This window comes from Suricata suricatta, chromosome 3, assembly GCF_006229205.1.
Source record: "Suricata suricatta isolate VVHF042 chromosome 3, meerkat_22Aug2017_6uvM2_HiC, whole genome shotgun sequence".
NCBI classification, from domain to species: domain Eukaryota; kingdom Metazoa; phylum Chordata; class Mammalia; order Carnivora; family Herpestidae; genus Suricata; species Suricata suricatta.
The window spans coordinates 12,400,882-12,419,781 of NC_043702.1; the positions used below are offsets into that span (position 1 = coordinate 12,400,882).

An 18,900-nucleotide genomic window follows, 5' to 3' on the forward strand; every position below is an offset into this window, starting at 1 on the left:
CCATGATATGAGGGATTTTTCCAGTCCTCCACATGTTCACCGAGGCCATTTCTTTTCCCCCACCCCCTCCAAGTTACCTTCTAGGAGCTCACACATGCCATCAAACCTGAAAGGCGTTTCTCATTCAACTCTGGGGTGACAGAGGTCATTCTGTTTTCGTCTTAACTAAATCACAGTCTGTCTCCAACCAAGATTGCCAATTGAGTTAAATTAAAGATAGAGGTTCTTTGCTGAAGGCAGCTTACACAGGGGACTGTGTAAGCTGGTTTCTCTTTAGAATTCTAAGTCACATTGAAATGGAAAGGCTTGAGCAGATAGGGTCACTGCATTAATGACAAATCCACAAGTGACACTCCTTCCTAAAACCCAATGCCATCCTAATCTTTCATTCCTCCACTTTAATGCAATCATACAACAGCTCCGGCTTAGTATTTCCACCTCGTTTCCAAATGCTCTCTCACATACACGCTATCTCCTCGGAGACTTTTAATCTTGTAAGAGATGCTAGAATACGTTTCCTTCCACCACAGGTTCAAAAGCAGGTGCTTTTATCTTCAGGCTGTATATGAAGCCAATGGAATAATTATGTGGTGTCGACTCAAACCAAAGACTCTCACAAGGACACCTTATATTGTGCCTTTAAAAAGCATCTCTTTATAATAATGAATGCTCCTGATAGCGAGCCATGGGGAAGAATATTAGTCATGGTAGCTATCATTAAGTAGAATTGTTCATGGGCGGAAACCAGACTAAGATGCTGTAATTAAAATATTCACGGAAGTGTTTAGTTACTCTGTTTTGCCTTCCCTTTTCTCCTCCTTGTCGTGAACCTGTTTTCCCGTGATGGATATCTCTGTGCTCCAGCAATGCTCTCATCTGACTTTGCAAACCCTGTATTGACTATACCTTTCCGGTTGTATTTTTAGCGGACTCTTTGGCCATGGGGTTTAGTTCGATTCCTCCCTGCCAGTTTATTTTTGGTAGATTGGTTTGTAGCGTTGCTGTCTATTGCTTATCTCCCTTCCTATCTATCCTTTTTCGCTGTAGAGAGCGGTGTTCATTCAGACGGACATCATTCTTCTCCTTCACCTGTTTGGTCCAGTCTAACGCCATGAAAGAAATTTCATCATGAGTCAGGAGAAATTCAGCATGGCATGTGTTATTGGTGTTGTGATTTGAGTGGCAACCGACCAACACTTAGGGAACAATTTATCTACCTGGATTGGACTAGACATCACTAATGCACATGGCAGATTGATTGTACAGCTTTAGTTGACGTATTCTTTATTAATGAGATTCAGCATGATTTGCTAAAAAGGCTTTTACCGGGCAGTCATTTTGTGTTCCCTTCCCCCATCTCTCTTTAGCCTATTTAATCTGTTGAACCATGTACTGTGTTTTGAGACTGTGTTTTTCCTCTCTACTTTTACTTGAAATACCTAGGCTTTTTAAATAATTGCACAAATGGAACAGAGTACACACACACACACACACACACACACACACACACACAAGCCAGATTGAAATCAAAATGTATTATAAAACATAAGCACTAAAAAAATACATCAAAATCCTAAGAAGTTACTAAGAAAAAATACAAGTACAATTATATGGAAAAAACTCTCTGTGAATGAAATTTGATATTACAAAGAATGAATTTATAGAAATGAATGTGTCTGTACTAACATGGGTTTTAAAGCACATGGAATTTCTTTCCAAATACGATATCATATTTGTATTGATCTGCTAAGAGTTGGGAGCTGCTGAGGTCTTAGGACTTCAATTAGGACTCAGTAAAAATCCAGAGAAAAGTCACACACTACTCATCTCTTAACCCTTTGTTTCATAATCCAGAGGCCAGTAGGTCTAAGAGAATAATTTACATGAATTGCAATGAGTTTTCATTAAAACACTTTAGAGAAAACCTAAGGGTAAATTATTTCAGATTCTAGTCTCACCATGATCAAACTTTCCCTGCTATATAATTTCCTGCCTGGTGTGGAAGGAGGGAAAATTAAGAGGCCAACCCTTTTCTCCTGAGAGCAGAGTCTGTATGTACTCTGATCACTATAAAGATATCTCCCATTATTTTGTTTTAATTTCTCCATTACTGTTTATTTTCTTATCACAAAATATCATCTCTCCTCAAAATAAAATAAAATACCAGCTGCTGAAAAAAGCTCCTTAAAAATGATCTATAAAATAACTTGCTTGACAAGTCATTTCCTGTCCTGTGTGTCATTTCTTATCCAAAAAATACTATTTCAGTTGTGTATCAGCAAGGGCATTTTAAAAATTATACATGACAATGTAACAGCCAGCATCCTAGGGGGTTGAGAATCCCTCCAGGAAGATTTTTAAAGGCTCAAGTTTCTCCATGCAATTCTGGTTCCCTTCAAAAAGAACTGGAGAGATCAGTTACAATTACTGCATCAAGTAGCTTGAAAGAAGAACTCTTTCTCCCAGCAAAGGGCAGTTAAACTCTATTGTTGAGCTAACCTTCCCCAGAATCCTCAAACCAATGTGAAGCTGAAACCTTTTTCTAGCAGGATTTACATGCAGTGTTGAAAGTCCCATTGCTTTCCAGAAGAGAAATCAAACCAGGGAATATAATGCTTTAAACAAACAAAACAAAACAGAACAAAGCAAAACAACAACAAAAAAACAAGCAAAACCAAGCAAAAAACCCCACCACATTTAAGACTGTAAGTCTTGCAGATAGTAAGTAGTTGTCATTTTCTCTTCACATTCATTATTTCTTTCTCTATTCGCCTTTAACCTAAAAGTTGTGGCGGTTTCTCAGAAAGTACACATTTCCATGAAAAGACTAATAACGTAGCAGCTCATACACCAAGAAAAAAGACTTTGAGGGTAGTTCCCTGAAAATACCTGAAAATTCACCAGCGAATTACATGGTAAAAAAAAATCACATGCAAGACCAGTTTATTTACTATTCCCTTGGGAAATCCATTGTCAGTACACCAAGTGAGTCCGATGCAATTTGATTTACAAGTGTTCCAAAACCTACTATGCACAAGGGACAGTTTCTCTGCTCTTAGAAGCCACTTTAATAATTAAAACTAAAACTACCAATTAGGGCAACCTTTGGAATCTATTTGTATGCCACAATTCTTTCAGCCCTCATGTAACTTTAACAATTTTAGAAGAAAGAACAGAACTATGGGCACATCAAGAAGATGAAATGGAATGATAAAGTAAGAAATTCACATTTGGGGGTGGGGCCCACATGTCATTTGCAAATGTTCAAAGCAGACTACCCAGTTTCTTGACCTGTGTTAGTTTCTACCCTAAATGGAGGCAGAACCTTTTTGGACATGGTACGATTTGTCATTTTTAACATAACCAGAATATGTGATGGAGATGAAGTTGATAATGATGACAGGAAAAAGCAGTAATAGTGATAACAATGCTAATTCTAACAATAATAGCAGTTACCAATTCTAAACAGCAACAACATGTGGTTTATTCCATTAGTTGCTCCGTGTGTGTTGTTATCTTTATTTCTATTAACAATGAAAAGAATGACTGTTGTTATTTCTAATCACCAAATGAATAAAAAACTTAACTCTAAAAATTAAAGGACTTTTGGGGGCGCTTGGGTGGTTCCATTGGTTAAGCATCTGACTTTGGCTCAGGTCATGATCTCCTGGTTCATGAGTTCAAGATCCAAGTGGGACTCTGTGCTGACAACTCAGAGCCTGGAGTCAGCTTCAGAATCTCAGATTCTACGTCTCTCTCTCTCTCTCTCTCTCTCTCTCTCTCTCTCTCTGCCCTTCCCCTGCTCACACTCTGTCTCTCACTTTCAAAAATCAATAAAACATTTAAAAAAATAATTAGGGGACTTTTCAATGGGTCTTGCTAAAGCTAGAAAAAGAAAGTTACTCACGGCACCTTTGTCTAGGTTCTAGGATGTTCCCACTACTCAGTTGTGTTTCCTTATACCCACAAACACAGTTAGTCCAAATTTTCTGTTTACAATGGGTTAGTCGTCTACTGGTTTATTGCCACACCAAAGAACAGAAAAGGTGCCCAATGTGCATCAGCTAACAAACTAATTATCTCGGTTTCCATCATTGTAAAAAAGCAGTAAATAAATCTTACCAATGCTAATAATTGAAGTGACCCACAGTCGGAGCATTTCTTTTCTTTTCACAAGTGTCAGGTTTTTGGCGGGTCTACCCCTCCCCTCCTTTTCTCTGGCTTCTCAGATTATAGCAGCAGGGCTTTATCTCTGCCCTGCGCTGGAGGGCTTGTGAGAGTGCTGATCAGGCAACTCTCAGAATCAAGATTACTAACTCCACTAACTCTGCACAATGGAAGGACCTTCAGGCGATTGTTCATTTCCTGTGATTAATCTACAATGCTTAGTGTCCTCTGAATAAACACTTAAAAAAAAAATCTGTCCTGGGGCACCTGGGTGGCTCAGTAGTTGAGCCTCTGGCTTTGGCTCAGGTCATGATCTCACAGTTCGTGGATTTGAGCCCCGTCTCAGGCTCTGTGCTGACAGCTCAGAGCCCGGAGCCTGTCTTCAGATTCTGTGTGTGTCTCTCTCTCTCTGACCCTCCCGTGCTCGTGCTGTCTCTCTCTCAAAAATAAATAAAACATTAAAAAAAAATAAATTAAAAAAAATCTGTCCTCAGACTTAAATGTGTGTCAGTATAACTTTTAGAGTTTTATAGAAGTATTTCAAATGTCTCTAAAATTATTCACTCACCTACAAATTATCAAAACTAAGACATTCATTCTTACAAAAATTAACAGATCTGGAAAGCCTGGGTGGCTCAGTACGTTAGGAGTCCAACTCCTAGTTTCTACGCAGGTCATGATCTCACGGTTTGTGGGACTCAGTCCCCCACACCAAGCTCTGTGCTAGGATTCGCTCTCTCTCTCTCTCTCTCTCTCTCTGCCTCTCTCCTTCACATATGCTCTCTCACTCATGCTCTCTCTCTCAAAATAAATAAACATTTCAAAAAAAACCCCACAAAAATCAACAAATCATTGGAAGCCTAATAAACATATCAAACTTTTTATGTTCAAACTCTTTCTCACCAAAACCCTTTCTGGTGTCCTTTCAACCTAGTTAATAACAATGGCAAGATTTTACCTTAGTCTCAACCCCATATTGAATCTGTCACCAAATTCTATCAACTCTACCTTCAATATATATCTCGACTTCCTCTGCACCTGTCCCTGTCCACGGACTCAGGTCCACACCACCTTCTTCCCTCCTCACAACTGGTTTTGTAGCCACCCAACTAATGTTCATGCTTCTGCCCTTGCTTTTCCACAGACAAGCCAGCAGGATCCTCCTTTTTATTTTTAAGTGTTCATTTATTATTTTTGAGAGAGAACGAGAGAGAGACAGAGCATGAGCAGGAGAGGGGTGGAGAGGGAGACACAGAATCCCAAGCAGGCTGCAGTCCCCAGGCTCCGAGCTGTCAGTGCAGAGCCCAACATGGGGCTCAAACCCAGGAACCACGAGATCATGACTGGAGCTGAAGTTGGATGCCCAACCAACCAAGTCACCCAGGTGCCCCATAACCCTCCTTTTAATTACAAAAGTCAGACGTGGCACTCTTCATCTCAAAACACCGATTTCTTATCTCACCTCGTTTGAGTCAAAGCCAAAGTCCTGACGGTGTCTTGTCATGATCCAACCTTGTTCCTCACTTGCCCCATTCTGGTCACACTGACCTCTGTTCGGTTCCTCCAATGTGCCAGACAGGGTCCTACCTAGGACATCTTCTCTGAAGGTTTCTTCATCCCAGAAATCTGTCACCCTAGAGATCCGCACAGCTTTTTCCCTCAAATGTGACATGCTCAGTGAGCTTTTCCCTGACCAAACTATGTAAAATTGCTTTCTCCCCGTACCTCTGATCTCCAATGCTCTGATTTCCTTTTCTTCATAGAACTCATTCCATTTTAACTTACTCTATAGTTTACTTGCTTATTGTCTGTCTCCCTCTCCCACACCCGCAAGATTGTAAATCCCACAAAGGCAAATATTTTTACTATTTTTGTTTGTTGCTTTTAATCCAAGCACCTAGAACAATGCCCACCATGAAATAGATGTTCACTAAATGCTTACTAAAAATTTTCATATAGAAACAAAAGAGCTGAGAAACACCCATAAACATCAGCCTAATAGGAAATTAAACCATCTCCTTGGTAATGCTCGTCATTACTGAACAGCTTCCTTTCTTATTCAAACATCAGGTTATGCTGAGTGGTATACTTAGCCTCAAATCAAAGACTAAAATGCAATTTGCTGATTAAAATAATGGATTTTAAATGCCGGTCTTTTCATTTTTAAAGCATCTTCCTTGTACATCTTATGAAAGTGCTTTCCTTAAAAAAAAAAAAAAAACAGTACGTGTGTTGTTTTTTACCTCTGCTTCCTGGCAGACCAGTAATATTCATATTCTAAAATGGACAGGAATACGCTGTTATGTATTTCCAAATAGGAGTGTTATTGAAAATAACTTTTAACTAGTGACATGTGGTTTGAGCAAAGATCCATTTTGGGAGGGGGGCTTGATTTTCCTTCTATCAATCCATGATGAAAATTAATTTCAAGGTGATCTATAAATTTATAATGATGATATTTCCTTCAGGCTAAGTCAAAGTTGGACAGAGCCTTGGAGCTATTTTATTAGCATGTGCAGTTAGCAACTGCAGTCTCCAGCAGTTTCATTTGCTACATTAGACATGTTCTTTATGCCATGTTGCATTTTTAGTAGCTAAAAAATCCTCTGACTCATAGTTTTGCTCTGTAATAACTCCTTTCCCTTATCTGGGTTTTTGAATGTTTTACAAAGACCATGTTTAGTTAAAGATTGAGACCATCCTCCAAGAGCCTAAAGAGTATTAAAAAAACAGCCCTGGGCTGAAAGCTATTGCCTAATTAATCTATAACCATCTCTAAATATTTAACATATTTCTAAAAGAAAAATTACCTTACATTTTCCAGTGGGTTTCTTTTCAATCATTCAGGATGCAATAGGTTTGGAGGTTTGGAATGTCTACTCTTTGCTGCAATCTCCCCAGCATTTAGAAGGGCTTAATCCTCATGCTGACCGACTGGTCCAGATGGGGTTACATTCTGAAAGCCCCTCCTCTTGCCAACATCTGTGTATTTATTGCAGATAGAGAACCGATGCGGAGATTTCTAAAATGTAAAGTCAGTGCTTGGCCCAGAATCTAATTAAAGTTGAAATAACCACAAGTAAAAATGGCTCTCCAGAAGGCATGTAAGAAAGAGAAGAAAGACCTGTCTTCATATGACTTCTAATTTGTCTTGGCAGGTGACTGAATAAAAACCCTAAAATCACTGCTATTCCCAATAAAGATGCAGTGTACATTGTAAATAGATGAATGCCGGGATTTGTGTTCATCATCTCCAGACTGTGGTGACCCTTCCTGAAAATGGAAGGCTCCACTGGACTTGCAAAATGAATGGGCATAGTAGCCAAAATTGACCAATGTGATGTCCTTAGGCTAAGTAGAGAAAGCTAATCTTCATGAGCATAAGCGGTGTCCCCGGATATATGCTCATTAATATTAACTTTCCCCACCAGCATTGAAGAAAAAAAAGTAGAACACTTTCAATAAATCAATTTATTTAGGATCAGCCCTTGTAGATTTGGCTTCTTGCTCAATAAAAAGCAATCAGCGAGGAAAGGACAAGGTGAATTATTGAATTCTGTCTTCTAATTGTATGGTTCTATGAATCAAAATTTCCCCATACATCAGGTGTGGTAACCCAAATGACTTCCATATCTGGATATCTTGTTTATCTTTGGAAAAAGAAAATTAAAAATCTGGATGCATAATTTTAACGTAAAAACAAGTAAAAGCAGCTTGAGGTCCCCTGAAATGATTAACAGAAAAGTGATTGGAATTAATCACAAACACAAGAGGAAGCTGAAATTAGAGAGGGTTATTAAGATACTGTCTGCTGTTTAGTCTCACCCCCTTATCAACACATTAACCTTGTTTTCTCTGCCTGAGCACTGAGTCCTACAGCAAAATTAGGTCAGAAATTCACATCAGATCAGATCAGCTGATTCATTCCAGCAAGACTCTGACATGCTGCAGATTTGAGTTTCATTCTAGATAGGATTATGGCTAAAGGCTTTTTGAGTTTGTTTCCTAAGCTCTAAGCATAACAGCTTTAACTAATTGTAGACTATTTCTCTACCAGCTACAGAAGATTTCCAAATATTTTAAGGCTAGGTGTAGAGCTTATTTTTCTAATTTTTATTTATTTGTTTATTTAAAATGTTTATTTAGTTTTGACAGAGAGAGAGAGAGAGAGAGAGAGAGAGAGAGAGAGAGACAGAGGGAGACACAGAATCCAAAGCAAGCTCCAGGCTCCAAGCTGTCAGCACCGAGCCCAACGTCGGACTTGAACTCAAGAACCATTAGACCATGACCTGAGCTGAAGTCAGATGCTTAACTGACTGAATCACCCAGGCACTCTGAGTATTTTTAAAAGTTGACACAGTTATGTTTCTGAAGTTTAGTTCATTTCACTCTCTACACTCACCTGAGCAATGGTGTTTCCATGTCTGTTTTGACACACAAATAGGGTAGTTTATTTTTCTACATGCCTCCAATTAGTCCAAACCCAATGAGATTATTTGTGACCAAAGTGGGTATTCATGAGGCAATAAATGGACAGATCACTCACTAAAATGCACTTAAGTAAATGCTCTGTATTTCCATAAAGTCTTCTGCCAGAAATCATGAGTATGATTTCGAGAAGCCATAACTATCTAAAGAGGATTTATGTAACTACTAACATCCTTCTCCTAAGAGTTCTCTGTGTAATTATGCCTTTGGGTAATTATTTAAAATATTTACCAATTCAAAACTTTGGTATTAGAACAATTTGCTTTTTAGGTAACAATGTTTTTGAAAAAGAAAAGCCAATATTTTCTTTATTTTTATTTTGACTCTTTTTTTTCTACTTGGTCTGAAGGATATTCAGCAGTGCTTTGTTTCTCTTTGACGAATAGAAATATTGAATTCTTCAAATATAAATGGCTTCCAAGTATATATACTAATACACGATTGCATGTATTGGTTTAAAGAAGCTGTAAGTAATCTAATTCCGTTTCTGACTGTCACTTTTAAAGAGGAAATATAACCTTATATAGATCCCTTGAGGGCATCCACAGGGAACAGAGATGTTCCTAATCAGCCTAAGTAGTCCTTTGTGACAGAACCACTTGGCTCTAGTTGAGAGCTGTCTTCCAGACTTACAATGTTTGGGAGAATTTCACTAATGTAACATTTGTTTCATTAGAAAAAAAAATCCAACTCCTTCCTATAATAGGAAACTTACTCAAAAAAACATGTATTGGGAGCATATTTTCTTGTGTGTGTGTGTGTGTGTGTGTGTGTGTGTGTGTTTTACTGAAGGGATATTTCCTATATTGTTTTCAAAATACTGTGGCTAATAGTAAAATGAGACAGTGTAGGGACAAGTTCCAGAATCCAGAAGGAAAAATTCACTTAAAAGGAAGCCTGAAACCTCAATGTACTTTTGGTATAGCAGATGCTCTTTTGATTGCCACTCCTCCTCAATGACCATCCTTACCCATGTCCTGAATGAGGTGTTACCTATGAATAGTGATCCCCTAAAACAGGCCTCACGGTCACAGATGCACACAGGCACTGTCTCACAGATTATCTGTGGTCACATTCTGTTCTTGGTCAGTTGCCTCCTTCTTTCTTTCTTTCTTTTTTTTTTTTATATTTTTTAGTTTATTTATTTTTGAGGAAGAGTGAGAGAAATAGAGGGAGAGAGTGCAAGTGAGGGAGGGGCAGAGAGAGAGGGAGACACAGACTCCGAAGCAGGCTCCAGGCTCTGAGCTGTCAGCACAGCCCCCGATGCGGGGCTCCAACTCACTGACGGTGAGATCATGACCTGAGTCAAAGTCAGACGTTTAACTGTCTGAGCCACCCAGGTGCCCCTCAGTTGCTCCCTTCTAATGTCTGTATCCTGGGCTGCATCAGTGGTCCCACATACCTTCATCCCTGTCTCTTAAACATCTTTCACCCCCACATATGACAAACTGGAGTTTTGTAATCTACTTCAAGTGAGCTCACTCGTTTGAAGCTATAGGTTTTGAGTGTGTGTTTTCTTCCAGGCTTTTTAATAAAAAGTAAATCTCATTTAACAGTGCCTGCACAAAACCATTAGGACTTAAAATAGCAGAAATGATGAGCTACTGAAATAATTTTTCATTCTCCATTAACTTTCCTCCTTTAAGTCATTCTCTCCCTTTCTCATCAAGTGTTATTTAGGGCTGTTAAAGGCAGCACTAACAGTATCACTTCTTATTTATTTAGAACTTTTTACTCAAACAAACTCAAAATAAAATCCCATTTGAGAAATAGCAGTGAAGGCAAAGAAAGTAGTGACAAGCGACTCAAGTTAGTTTAAAACTATGGAACTGAGGGGCTCTTGGGTGGCTCAGTCAGTTAAGCCTCTGACTCTTGATTTCAGCTCAGGTCGTGATCTCATAGTTTATGAGATCAAGCCCCACATCAGGCTCTGCTCTGACAATGCAGACCCTGCCTGGGGTGCTCTCTCTTCCTCTCTCTCTCCCCCTCCCTGCTCACACTACATACTCTCTCTCTTTCAAAATAAATAAATGAAAAACTATATATGGAATTGGGCTCAGAAAGCTTAAATGATGTGCAACACAGAGAAAAGGGTGAGGAGATTCTTTTTCTAAGAGCTCAGTGTTTTAAGCCTCCCAGCTTCAACACAAAAGGCATTTCCGCACATATGTGATCCAGAAGGTCAATCATATGAAATCCTATTTCCATTTTTTAAGCAATCCTTGGCAGTCGGCACATTTCTGAAATTGCAACTGGCATATTTCACAGAGAATTACCATCAATGCCTTTTCAAGGTCAAACATGCCCCATCTTTAGATTTTCAGCCTTTCGATCCCATATATTAAATCGTTGCACATATTTAAGAAGGTATTCAGCAGACATGTTAAAGAATTTTAATTGAGTAAGCTATGTTCATGATGTCATGTAGAATTCCCTTTACAACTGAACTAAATTACATGTTAGAAATATTAAATGTGTGTTAAAGATAGATGTGAGTATTCTGCTTCTGTTGCCAATCCTGAAACTCCAGAAGGTTTGTATAAACAGAATCTTGCTATGGAGTTTTCAAAAACATTAAACATATATTTTCTATTAAGAAAGTTGAAGTAATTCCAAAAATGTACTATAAGAGGAAAATAAAAGATTATTATATTTTATACTGCAGGATCTCAGGGTACCTGGGTGGCTCAGTCAGTTGAGGGTCCAACTTCGGCTCAGGTCATGATCTCACAGTTTGAGTTTGAGCCCTGCATTGGGCCCTGCACATACAGCTTGGAGCCTGGAGCCTTCTTCAGAGTCTGTGTCTCCCTCTCTTTCTGCCCCTCCCTCTCTTGCATTCTGTCTCTCTCAAAAATAAATAAATGTTAAAAATTTTTTTATTAAAAAACAAGTAAATTTTCAGGATTTCAAACTACTGGTCACCATATAAACAAAATCAAGTAGAATTTGGATATTTCAATGGATACTGAGGAGGGAACCTTAAGATACCCACAGCCAGCCTGGCACAGAGTCACACAAAGGCCTTGGGTCTCCACCTTTTGTCCAGTCACCATGTGTTTGACTCCTTTGACATTTCTCTCTCAAACCTCATCCCTCAACAGCATCCAGAGACTTCCATGTCCCCATGTTGTACAAGGGCCATGCTTTGGGGAAAGAAAGATATCTAGAAGTCTCAATAATTTAGGAGGTTTTGCAGACGCCCGGGTGTCTCTGTCGGTTAAGCCTCCAACTTCAGCTCAGGTCACTATCTCACAGTTCACGAGTTGGAGCCCTACATCGGGCTCTGTGCTGACAGTTCAGAGCCTGAAGCCTGTTTCCTTTTATGCTCTGCCTCTCTCTCTGCCCCTCTCCCACTTACACTCTGTCTCTCAAAAATAAATACGCATTTAAAAAATTTTTTTAAAAATAAGAGGTTTTGCTAGTATTTTGTTCTTCCCAGAGATATTCATGCTTTGAATTAGGCTTCCAGAAAAGTATTTGGGTTCCAGAAACCCAAATTAAGATAAGGTTCCAGAAGAGTATCTGGAAGAGAGGCTGCAGGAGAGGAGGTGAAGAGATACCAACAGCGAGATGCATATCACCTCTGCACATCTTATGGCATGAACAACTGTGGAAGCAGTGACACAATGGTGTGTGGGACAAGAGGAACCCAGTTCAGGGCATTGTGTTCCAGGGTTAGTCGCTCCTTCAGAATCATTCAGTCCTGCGTATCCTGGGCCATCCTTTCTCCTACGATGGCTGAGCAGTCTGTGCTTTTTTCTACGATGACTTACATTCCAACCCTTCCCGCCTACTCAAGGACATAATCACAGTAATTTTTCCTTCCTGCTCCTAAGCCATTAACATTTCCCTTTCTATTGTGATCATTCATATCAGCATTTCAAATAAGTTAGTTTTCTCTCTTCTTAAAGAAAAAAAAATACCAGAGACCCCACCTGCCACTACAATTACTCACCATATTTTGTAATGATTTTAGCCTCAAAACCCTCAGGGGAGTTCTCTATATTCTGCCTCACTTCCTTCCATTCTTCCTACTTTCTCATGAGCAAAAGCTCCTTAGGTTTTGTCCCCAGCCCTTCACCAAAATTGTTCTTGCCAACAATACCAGTGTGGAAGGGGCTTCAATTCTCAGGCTTTAACATAGTTTTTCTAAAACTAAAATCTGTTTTTTTTTTTTTTAAGTAGGCTCCATGCTCAGCACAGAGCCCAATGCAGGGCTTCAACTAATCATCCTGAGATCAAGACCTGAGCTGATATCAAGAGTCGAATGCTTAACCAACTGAGCTACCCAGGAGCCCCGATATCTCTCTTCTTTGATCACTTTTGTCACTTCACTCCAACACATCACCCTCCTACGTGGTTCTTCCCCTCTCTAATGGCTGTTCTTCTTGGATTCGTCTACTGTTCTTATCATGTAAGTAGTCGGTGTCCCAGGGAACAGTCCTGAGACTGTCTTCCTCTCATCCCTCTCTATTCTTATTTTCATTTTAAAATATTTTAGGTTTATTTATTTATCTTGATAGAGAGGGAGAGAGTGAGCAGAGGAGGGAGAGAGTAAGAATCCCAAAGATGGTCCACACTGCCAATGCAGAGCCCAATGTGGGGCTCAAATCCACAAACTGTGAGATCATGACCTGCACTGAAACCAAGAGTTGGACACTTAACCAACTGAGACCCCCAGGCATGCCCCCCTCTCTAACTTTAGGTTCTAGGTATACTCAACTAGTCTCATGCCTTGAACTCTATAGACTATGAAGACCCTCATATTTATGTCTCTAGCTTTGATCTTACCATAAATCATGGATCAACTGCCTATCTAGCATTCTCTACTTGGACATCCAAAATGGGTCACAAAACTGGGGCACCAAAGCTGATCTTTTATTCCTCTAATAGTTAACTCAAACTTCTTCTCTAGTCTTTGCCCTTTCATTAAATGACAACATAATTCTTCTCAAGTTTCAAGCAAAAGACAAATTAAAAATCACACACAAGCTCATGCACATACATACACACACAAAACAATAGCAAAACAAAATTGAAAGCCATCTTTGGTGTTTTTTCTCTCACTCAACTCCTACATCTCACCAATTAGAAAATTTTGAAGGTGCCCCTAATTTGAACATTTTATCCTGCCTTAAAATATATATTTTTTAATTTTCTTTAACATTTATTCATTCTTTAAGAAACAGAGAGACAGAGAATGAGTGGGGGAGGACCAGAGAGAAAAGGAGACACAGAATCTGAAGCAGGCTCCAGGCTCAGAGCTGTTTGCACAGAGCCCAACTCGGGACTTGAACTCACAAACATGAGATCATGACCTGAGCCAAAGTTGGATGCTTAACTGACTGAGCCACCCAGGCTCCCCAATGCCACCTTTACCATTACCACCCTCGTCCAAGCCACCATCATCTCTCACCTAAATTACTGGGAAGACTTTCTCTCTGCACTTCTTACTTTTAGTTATGCCCCATCAGTCTACTCAACACAGGAGTAAGAGTAATCCTGGTAAAATTTTCAGTTAAGGCACGTCACACCTCCACTCAAACATCTTCAACGAATTTTGTGTTCTCTTTCAGAATAAAACACAAAAGTTTATAAGGCTCTACATTACCTGATGACTTACTGTGAGTCTAGACTTCCATACCATAAATCCTTGCCTTGACCACTGTGTGACTCCTTGTCGTTTTCTTAGAACACATTGTACTTTCCATTTCCTCTGTCTAGAATTCTCTTTCTGCCAATACCCATACACCTCACATCTCTGAGAATATATTTCCAATGTCTCAAATATCATCTCAGGGGCCTTCACTTGGCTCTGTTTTTATCTCCTTTGCCTAGTTTGGTTTACCCCCTGTTATAAGTATTTACATATACGTATATGTTTAGTGTTGTCTCCTATTCAGCCTTTTCTCAGAATGTAGCTTCCTTACTATCAGGAACTTTGTTTTGTTCATTGCTATCTCATCAAAGTCTTGAAGACATTGCCTGACACAGTAAAATTTCAACATATATTTCTTTGATCAATAAATTTAACAGCAAATGTTCATTGAATAATACATTTGCATTAGATTCTGTTGTAAGACCTGTATAGAATCATTCTTCTCATGAAACTTACACTGTTGCTTGGACCTCAGCAACCGTGTTGCATATCACATGCATTGTTCACCCATTGTCTTGTATCACCTTGACCTCAGGTGTGAGATGCCGTATCTATCTCACCTGGACCAGTGTTATTCCTTGTGACCAGGTTAAATCTCTCTGCCTTATTTCAGGGTGGAGTCAGAATTCAGCTTGAACATAAGCCCATTTTATTAGCACCTGCCAGTTTGTTTATCTCTAATTGGCCATTCTCATGCCTACAAAACTGGTTTATTCTCCTGCTCTATCCATCCACATCTGGGGAGAAATTCTAAATGGAGTGATATCCAAAATCCCACCACATTGGGTCGAATTGACAAATTATAAACCTTTACAGCTCTTCTGTGAATAACACCAATGAGAGCATGACATGGTGGATAACTTACTCCTATTCTTTGCTCTATTCTCAAATAGAGCTAGGCTAAAGCTTTATCTTATGTTGAGAGTTCGATGAGGAAATAAAGGTGTCCAGATCATGGGGGACGTTTTTTCAATTCAATGTATGGTCTGAATTATCTACATTTTTGTGCTTTCTAACTTGATACTAGAAAATATTGACTTATTGATCTTGCAGGGACCAACTCAAAAGTCACACAACTGCACTTCCTGGGCTTCACTTATTATGTACTGACAAAATTTTGTTATGTTGCCCCCTACCACAACCCTGCTCCCAGCCCTTGGTCTTCAGAGTTCTCTGGAGTTGTTGGTTACGTCTCTTTGAACATTTGCCAGGAATCCACCTAAAAATCAGCCTCTCCTGTCTTAATATCTTTAGATAGAACTCTTGTAAAGGTTGTTGATGAAACACAGAAGTTAATGGTCTGATAAGCACACTTCAGTACTCTGTAAAATCTAATGAAACTATTCTGCAAATAATTCTATTTATATGGTTATAAAAAAGAATGAACAATTGAGTTTTAATGTCAAGATCAGGAAACTTTTCATTTTAGAGATGAAATTGTTTTAGAAGTCCAGTGGGCCATCCTTTTTTGTTATGAATTTTAGAAAGCTAATTCTCATAAAAGTAAAATGTTCACAGACGTACATGCAGAAATCACAAGTAATTCTCCCCGGGGGAGGGGTGAGGGGGAGATTTGTACTAAAGAAAGGACATTTAGTGTATCCTAGAAGGAAATTCTTGATACCAACTAAAACTGGGGTAGGAATAAAAAATAAAATAATCCTCAATAGCATATTGAGTTAAATATATGCAATTGTGGCAATATTTATCAGGTATGTCATTTTGCAAACATTTATATATACAATAGTAGCACAGGTGTCCATTTTCAAAATGGAAAAATTACATTTTCGATTTTCCAAAATGAAAAGTTTACATTTTTTCAAAAGAATCCTCCATAACATTTCCTTTTTTCTTTCTAATTTCTCTCTCTCTCTCTCAACCATCTTGTATAAAAGTATTTGCCATTAAATAATTAGAGTAGTGCATCTTTACCTAGCTTCATAAATAGTTCATCCTAAAATAATAACTTATTTTCCCTAATGTCATAATCTTCATAGAGAGTTTAAGTACAAGTGTTAATGCCAGATTAGATGAAAAATCCACCAATTATTAAAATAGCTTAACTATTATTATTTAGTATCCAGCTAATTGACATGGATTACTTGTCTAAATTCTGAATCTTTGCACTTAGCAAATAAAACTTATTGAAGAAAGAAGACTTTGTATACCACCATATGCCTCTACCTGTACCCCTGGTACACACACACATGCAACACTATAACACACTTTGGGAAATCAAAAGAAGTATATCCTACTTTGGGTTTCAGTGCCTCAGGACATTTAGGTTCAATGAGGAAGCCATAATCTGGCACTTATTTGCTTGTAAAGGGTAGGTTTTGCAACAGAAAAGTCATTTTATTTCAACAATCCTGGGGTACTTGGTACTGGACATGAAACACCATAGGCATAAAACTCTGCACAGAGAGCACATAGTGAGGATTCCTCCTGCTTTCAGTGACTCCTATAATTCTAATTATTGATGTGTTTCTTTATGATCTAAGAATAAGATGAACTATTATAAGGCAAGAACTATAAACAGAGACTATTAAAGGTGGGGATTTTTATCAAACATTGACTATGAAAGTGTTTATGTGTTTCCCTTGGGCTTTTATCAAGGGGTTGTTTGGTATGAACTTTTTTTTAAAGAAAACTGAATTCTTTCCCCATCCCAGCTGGACCTCTGCATGCACAACACACAAATAATTTTTTTAGCCAAGGGGAAAGAACTGAGAGCCAGATGAATAGTATTTACGTTATAGTTGAGGTGCCAACTTCACCTTGTCTCATCAGGTCTAACTGGGGTAAACCCCTTCTTCACCGGGTGACAACATCACAGATTTTGCAGATTTCACGGACTTCCTTGTGTATGCATGACTCAGAATACATGTATTTATATTTACCGTTTTATTGCTTCTTCTTGTCTTCGGCGTTTTTCATTCTTCTCCTTCAAATAGGCCAGGTTGGTTTCATTTCTCAAGCGGTCATTCTCTCGAGCAATGTCTGAGGCATTCTGAATAACCAAGCCATCATAGGCCTTCATCCCTATGTCCTCGATATATTGGAGAAATGTGTCCAAAGGGTCTTCCTCGGGATTAGAACTCATCATCTTGGAGGATATCATGGAAAAAGGAACACTTCCTGTAGGATAAGAACACATTTACCTTTATCAAAGGTGAAGGTAAAAAGTAAAGTGCTCTTTGTTCACCCTAATATCTTGTCAGCCCCAGATTTCAATGCTTATGGTAGAATATATTTGGAGAAAATGTCTCATTAGAAACCACAAACCATCAACACTATTGGAAGTAAATATTAAATGAATGTTGCCTGAGTAACAAACACTCCCTCAAACAAAATTAGAACATCAAAGGTCAGATCTCTTGCACTTAAAGGTAAGGTACGGGTACAAATACCGTGTGCCAAGTTCAATGTTTGGTTTATGTATTTAAAGTCATACATTGTTTTTCAAAAATGTCTTCTTGTATCACTAAGATATATCAGGTCCAAGCCTCATTTATATCTAATTGCCATAAAGACTTCTTTTCTCAATTTTGAATCAAATGATATCATTATTTGGAAGAGACTTTCTTATTGTGTGTGTTCCTTTAGTTTTAAATTAAGATCTACAAATCTATGCTATTTGTACAAAACATAACAGTAAACAAGGAAATACACATTTCTAATATAATTTATTTAGGGAATAAACCCTTTTTGACCCACCATTATTTTCCAAAATGGTGCTTCCTAGTGGTGTCCTACTGTAACTCAAATATTAGAGGTCACCAGGACCACACCATTCCTCGTCAATCTGGTAACTCGGGCAGTGACAACTACAATGATCACTGCTACATCAAGGTTTAAAAACCCAAACCACAGAGTGGATTACTGTAAACCAAAATCAAATTAAAACAACAATAAAACATTGGACTTTCAACTGATATATATTCCCTTCACCTACAAAATGATGGGAGAAATAGCCTCTACCTTTTGCTGATATAACTACTTAGAGAGGTGATGTCTAAAGATGCATAAAGAATTTAGCATAAAGTTTAACAATAGTAAGTATACAGTAATGTTAGCTAATATTATCGTAATTAAAGTACAGGTGGAAGATTGGCAGCAATGGTAACATCAAATGTGTGTATGTGTATGGATAGGTGATGGATAACCAGCAGGCTCTGAAAATCAGGATGCTTTGAAGTAGAACTATTTCAATGAATTATAAAAATCAATAAAACCAGGGGATAGATAAATGGTGCTTTAATCAATAAAAATAGAACTGAAGTTTAATTCATTGCATGCAAGATAAGTATTTTACCCTTCTCGCTTAATAAGGCTTACTGTCCTCAACTGCATATTCACTGTTGGATAGGAAACTGGTATAATTGAATCAAATTAAAAAATCAAAAGCAAAATCAATTAATAAGAAAAAAAATTCAGCCATTTAAAATTTAAATTATGTTAACATCTTTTATTTTTTGTAAAAGTCTCAGAAAGATATATATATTTTAAATATCAGTCAAGCTATCTAATGTAGAAGTCCTAGGCTTTCATCTTTGCCCTTATGAGTCACTTTCATTTTGAGTTTT

At 38.3% G+C, this 18,900-nt stretch overlaps 1 protein-coding gene across 2 annotated transcripts in view; it reads right to left on the reverse strand.

Moving 5' to 3' along the window:
- NYAP2 (neuronal tyrosine-phosphorylated phosphoinositide-3-kinase adaptor 2) overlaps positions 1-17,435 on the reverse strand; it is a 251,615-nt gene extending 234,180 nt beyond the window's left edge. For both annotated transcript variants that reach the window (XM_029933694.1, XM_029933695.1), the window contains exon 1: positions 17,215-17,435. In XM_029933694.1, the coding sequence (XP_029789554.1) occupies positions 17,215-17,435 (221 nt within the window). The remainder of the gene's footprint in view (positions 1-17,214) is intronic.
- Positions 17,436-18,900: the final 1,465 nt, after the last annotated feature.